Raw genomic sequence first — 5,392 nt, forward strand, 5'->3', positions numbered from 1 at the left:
GTCTCGGTGTCCGCCCCCCCCCCCACCCCCCGCCTACCCGTGGAAAGCGCCCGCCTGAAACCCTGGTGCGAAGGCCGGCAGCCGGAGAGAGGGGGCTTAAATAGCTGAGGTAGCGAGGAGTGGGATGCAGGGGTACGGCCGTCTTTCCCACATCCCGCCTGGCAGTGTGATGGGGACAGACCCCTTCTTTTACCCCACCGAGTTACATGACTCGGGGCCAGGATTTGTGTCTTCGGCTGTCGTGCGGGCAATAGGTAAATTCCCAAGATTGTGGTTTGAAACAGAGAAGACCTGGTGTCTTGCTCCAGATGGGTAAAACCTGACTTGTGGATTGCCGTATGAAATGTCAGAACAGCCCTTGTATTCCAGGGCTTGTATTCCTTGTGGTTTTGCTGACATTTTCAATAAGAAGAATGGTATTGAACAAGATACTGAATTTTTAAAAAAGTAAAGGCAAGATGTTTAATAGAGAGAAGGGTAGTGATAAAATAGTTTCCCGCATTAAAGTTGGCGGTAAAAAGCTAGTGGAATGAAATACGACATACTCTAGCCCAACTTTCCCTTGGTAAACCTACTCATATTGCTGAGATAGCAGGTATTATCAAAGAAGGAAGTGTAGATACTTCATAGTTGGACGTGAATAAAATTTTGAAATGAAACCTGGAAATTTTTTAGTAAAACTAGAAAAAGTGGAAATGAGAAGGTAAGGGACTGACTGAAAGAGGTGTCATAAGACATTTCAGAAGAGGTTAACTAGAAAGAGAACTGAGGAATTGTGTTTGGAATGGATATTGTTAATACCTTCTATTTCTGACTTAAGCACTAAAGATCACTCTGGGCCAGTTTAATTTGCTGCTAATTCAAGATACCATCAATTGATTACGATTTTGTATAAAAGGAATTAAATGACCATAAAGTTTAGTATATTGTTATTTCATTGTAACACTCTTTGGTATAATTGATAAGACTTGAAACTCAGCAGTGGAAGTGATTGAGAAGGAGAACTATCCTGGATGTGTGTTAACCCTCATAGGACGGTTGACAGCCACTGAAAACTAATGGATAAAAGACCACAGAGTATTCAATAATCTATGTGAAGGAGCGTTTAATAAAATGTTGCATAAGATATTAATGAACTCAAATCATAGTGACATACGCAGTTAAACATATGCATTGTCACCTAAGCCAATGTAAATTTTCTTTATAGGTTGGGAACTGTAAATTCTTGGGTCTCTTAAATGTAGCAGTTACTCGCAATAAAAATTTATATAATGAAAAATTTCTAGGACTCACGGTGAAACAAAACAACAAAAACATGATTGAGTAGCCAGTATTTCTGTTTGTAAGTAAAGCCTATGTTTAAGTACGTTTGGTTGGATTTTGACAATTAATTTGCTGGATATCTTTTCATTGTGAACCTGAATGTTTTCTCCAGCGCTGTGTTAATTTGCTTGCAGACTGATTGCATAGGCACTGAAATTTAGAAACGTTTCTGAAAATAAGTGCAACTCTTGCCTTAAGAAAAACTGTCTGTTCTTCAAAGTTAATGGTTTTTATTGTTATATATTTCTAATACCATGGCTTTATAACAGGACTAATAAAGTGTAAAGCAAAGCTTTTCAGTTAAGTGAAATAATAACTGAAGTTTGAACATGGTGGAGCCTGCTAATGATGAAGTTGATTCTTGGCACAGATCGGCTTACTGAACGTAGTGCAGGAAAACCTGCAGGATCCCATGTGTAGCCCTCAAATCGGAAAGATTTTTACGCCATTTGTGTCATATCTCAGTCCTTTTCTGCGATGGTAGAAAATTGGCAAAAAACATTAAAATCAATTTTACAATTTCATTCTTTCATTTCATCGTATTGTAAGCAGGATTTTGATGCTGTCCTAATTTATTACAGGCATTTTGCTGTGTTGTTTCTAATTATTAATGAAAACATTCACCAGTTACAAGTCCTACTTTGGTTTCACGTCTTTCCTCTTCAGGAATGATAGATTTCTGCATTAAAATATAGCTCAATCCTGTAGTAGCCGTTTTAAATTGTGACTGTTTCAGAAAACCTTTTCAGTGATTTCCACTCCCCGCCCTCCCCCAGTTCCTCAACATTTTCAGGCTGAAATTTTCTTTTCTTTTTTAATGTCATTTCAATATTGGAGAATTTTGGTTTTGGTGGTGGTGGATTCTTTTGTTTTTTTTTTTTTAAATTGGCTATCTTCTTGTAACAGCTGTAAGCTTTCAGATGAAAACACTTGTAAGCTGTGAAATTATCAAGGAATTCATGCCCAAGATCCCTCTTATTGGTTCGGTCAAAATCTATTTAGTAACTAGGTCTTGTGAAATACAACTTTATCTGTGTGGTATCATTGTACAGTATTGCTTCTATGTTGTATCGGTGTGATATGTAGTTCAGATACAGTTGAGCAGAAATCTGTAATCATTAAATGACCCTGTGTGTGAAGATGTGCATGGAAGTAAAAGCTTTGAAGGAAACCTCTGTCTGTTTTCTAATACACTGTTCCAAACACCAGGCAGTGAGGATGAAAATGAATATCAAGGAGTTGTGCAATTCATTTTATATTGGCCGAGCTTAACACCGAATGAAGGAAATATTTGGATGGTAGGGGGACAAAGCACAACAAAGTATAATGTTAAAAAGGATGCTTTAAATCTTGGTGTTTCATGACTTCTCAGTGCTTCAGTCTCATTTGTTTTCCTGTTGATGTGTTCATATCTGTGTTTGCTTTATGACTTACATCTAGTCTTGCAAAACCACTCTTAATCATCCATCACTAGTGGAACAGCTTATAGCTCTGTTCCAAGTTTTTAAGAAACCAGAGTTCAATGAGCAGCTGTGTTCACCTCTGTGTGAAAAGGGGTTCCTGCTCTGATTTCTTTTTCCGCCTGTTCTAACTGGTTCTTGCACTTTTCAGATTCTGTGAGACTATTCAATTTACAAAGGCATATAGTCTCTATGGAGTTTTTTGGTGGGATTTTTGTTCACATTTTATTATTCTAGTCTTTTTTTTTTATTTCTCCTGGGTTAATAAATTGAATTGCCTTATGAAGGTATTTGGCAGGTGCCAAGTTAGTGCAAGTTAAGCAGCAGAAATGTGGCTAAAAGCAGAAGGAAGGGGAGTGAGATCTCCTTTTGGTGGCAGTGAGTGTTCAGCAGTAATTCTGTGAGACTCGATGAACAGATCTGCGTCAACTTTGGAACAAAAATTTCTCATCTTCTTTTTTGCCTTCCGGGAAGGAAAATTTCTGAGAGTCATCTGTGGACCAGACAAATCGTCCTGATAGGCCCCCAAGTGGTTGCTTCTGTTCAGAAGTGATAGTTAAGTGCTTCAAGTCTTTTAAATATCTTTTTCCCTCCCCCTGCTTTTCCATAGGCTTGTCTTGTTGTTACCATGCAAAGGACAACTTAATGTGCCGTGATGTCTGTGAACAGGTAAGTTGTTTTAAATTTGGTTTATCCCTCAGAGTTAAAATCATGCCTTTAGACAATGACATAGGAAGATTAGGGTTATAAGCAAATGATTTTCTGTGTGAATACTATGTGTGAATCATGAGATGTAATATTATTGTTATTTAAATGAGAACTTAAAGGTTTAAAGCTGTAGTCCTCTTTCATAGTGGAAAACAGGTTCTGCTGAATTTGAGGAGAAATAGATACAAATCTGAGGTCAGGATTTGGTCAAGAAGTGATAAGTATGTTAGGAAATGGGAGGGGTGAAGGTATTTTACCCAGTTTCTGGATCTTGTGTGTTTCCAAGTTTTGGGGAATTTAAAAAGAAGAACAAGATGTTAGTACTGTTCTTTATTCCTGCCAGTTCTTGTTTCTTAGCCAAGCATCTGAGATACTTATTATGATATATGGCTTTGTGAATCCAGCAAAAACTGCTTACTTACTCTGTTCATAAGGTAATAACAAAGAGCTGTTTGTGCTAAATTCAAGCTTGGAAAATATTTTTCCAGTACCTTTGTATAGTATGTTGTACAGTTTTGTGTGTGTGTATTTATATAAATTTATATACATAAAAAGTTTTATACCAGTAAAGCATACATACATGTATACACAATTTTTATATTAAATTAAATTAATTTTTAATATCAAAATTGTGTCCTTACATCATACCTGCTCCCTTTTCTTGTCTTCATTACCCACTTTGGGGCTATTCAAGCACTAAACCTGGTTATGATTAAGTTTATATTTATCTGTGATTGTACTAACAAAACTTTTAGTTTAAATTGCACTTCTTCCTCCCTGATATATTTATAGAGTGCAACCAAATCCCCTTTCAGCTTTCCTATTGTTAGGCCAAACAAGGAAAAGTCTTGTAGTCTCTTTGCATAAGATATTCTCTCAATTCGTATAATTATTCTTGCAGCCCTTCCAGCATAATTTTATCTCTTTGAATACAGGTAAGCAAAACTGTACATGGTATCATAAACAAAAGTATAGCACTCAGTCTCAAAAATTGTGTTAAAACTTATGGGTAAGTAAGAGAAAGATACCCATTCCTGTATATAAACAAATTTAATTGGCAGGTTTAGTAGCTGCATTGAGAGGGTATTTGGAATAATCTGTCCAATTCTTTCTTCAAACCAAACTTTATTGGTTTGAAGTTCCCAGTTTATCATGTGAATTCCTGTTAGCTGTTCATGAAGGGCCTTGAGCTTTTTACTGTCAAATTTCATCCCATTTCTGTTACACTGGTTCTAATTGTTGTGTAGGGTTTTCTGTGGTTTTTGTAAGATATTCTGATCTTGCCTCATCTGGATGATCTCTCTCTACTCAGATAATCAGAATATTCAGAGTCTTTGTGGTGAGAGGTCTAGAACAAGACTAAAGCAAGACTGGCGCCCCTCAAAATTGTTCTACAAGGAGCTGTCTTAGTTACCTCACATCAGGCTGGTAGCATTATTTTCTGAATGACCCTTTGATATAGGCCAGGAAACTGACTGAAGGGGCTGTCTACTATTTTTCTACTGATTTTCGTGCTCTGTAACTTAACCATTTTGTGCAGCACGATTCAAATGCTTTGTCTTTGTTGAATCCATTTTGGAATGTATTATTTGATACTTACCCCCTTGTCTTAAACATAAAATTTGTAGGATGAAAGTTTACATACATGGGAGGTGACTGTGTTGTGGTTTAACCCCAGCCAGCAACTGAGCACCACGCAGCCGCTTGCTCACTCCCTCCCCGGTGGGATGGGAGAGAGAACTGGAAGAGTAAAAGTGAGAAAACTCATGGGTTGAGATAAAAAGTTTAATAATTGAAATAGAATAAAATCCTAGTAATAATAATAATACGAATATACAAAGCAAGTGATGCACAATGCAATTGCTCACCACCTGCCGACCAATGCCCAGCCAGTCCCTGAG

At 37.2% G+C, this 5,392-nt stretch overlaps 1 protein-coding gene across 1 annotated transcript in view; it reads left to right on the top strand.

Annotated features, from left to right (window-relative positions):
- The window catches only part of RECK (reversion inducing cysteine rich protein with kazal motifs), an 80,582-nt gene that overhangs the window by 3,578 nt on the left and 71,612 nt on the right, over positions 1-5,392 (top strand). The window contains exon 4 of the mRNA XM_019474784.1: positions 3,331-3,452. Coding sequence (XP_019330329.1) covers positions 3,331-3,452 — 122 coding nt within the window. The remainder of the gene's footprint in view (positions 1-3,330; positions 3,453-5,392) is intronic.

The sequence above is a fragment of the Aptenodytes forsteri genome, unplaced genomic scaffold (assembly GCF_000699145.1).
Source record: "Aptenodytes forsteri isolate BGI_AS27 unplaced genomic scaffold, ASM69914v1 Scaffold250, whole genome shotgun sequence".
In the NCBI taxonomy this organism is placed as follows: domain Eukaryota; kingdom Metazoa; phylum Chordata; class Aves; order Sphenisciformes; family Spheniscidae; genus Aptenodytes; species Aptenodytes forsteri.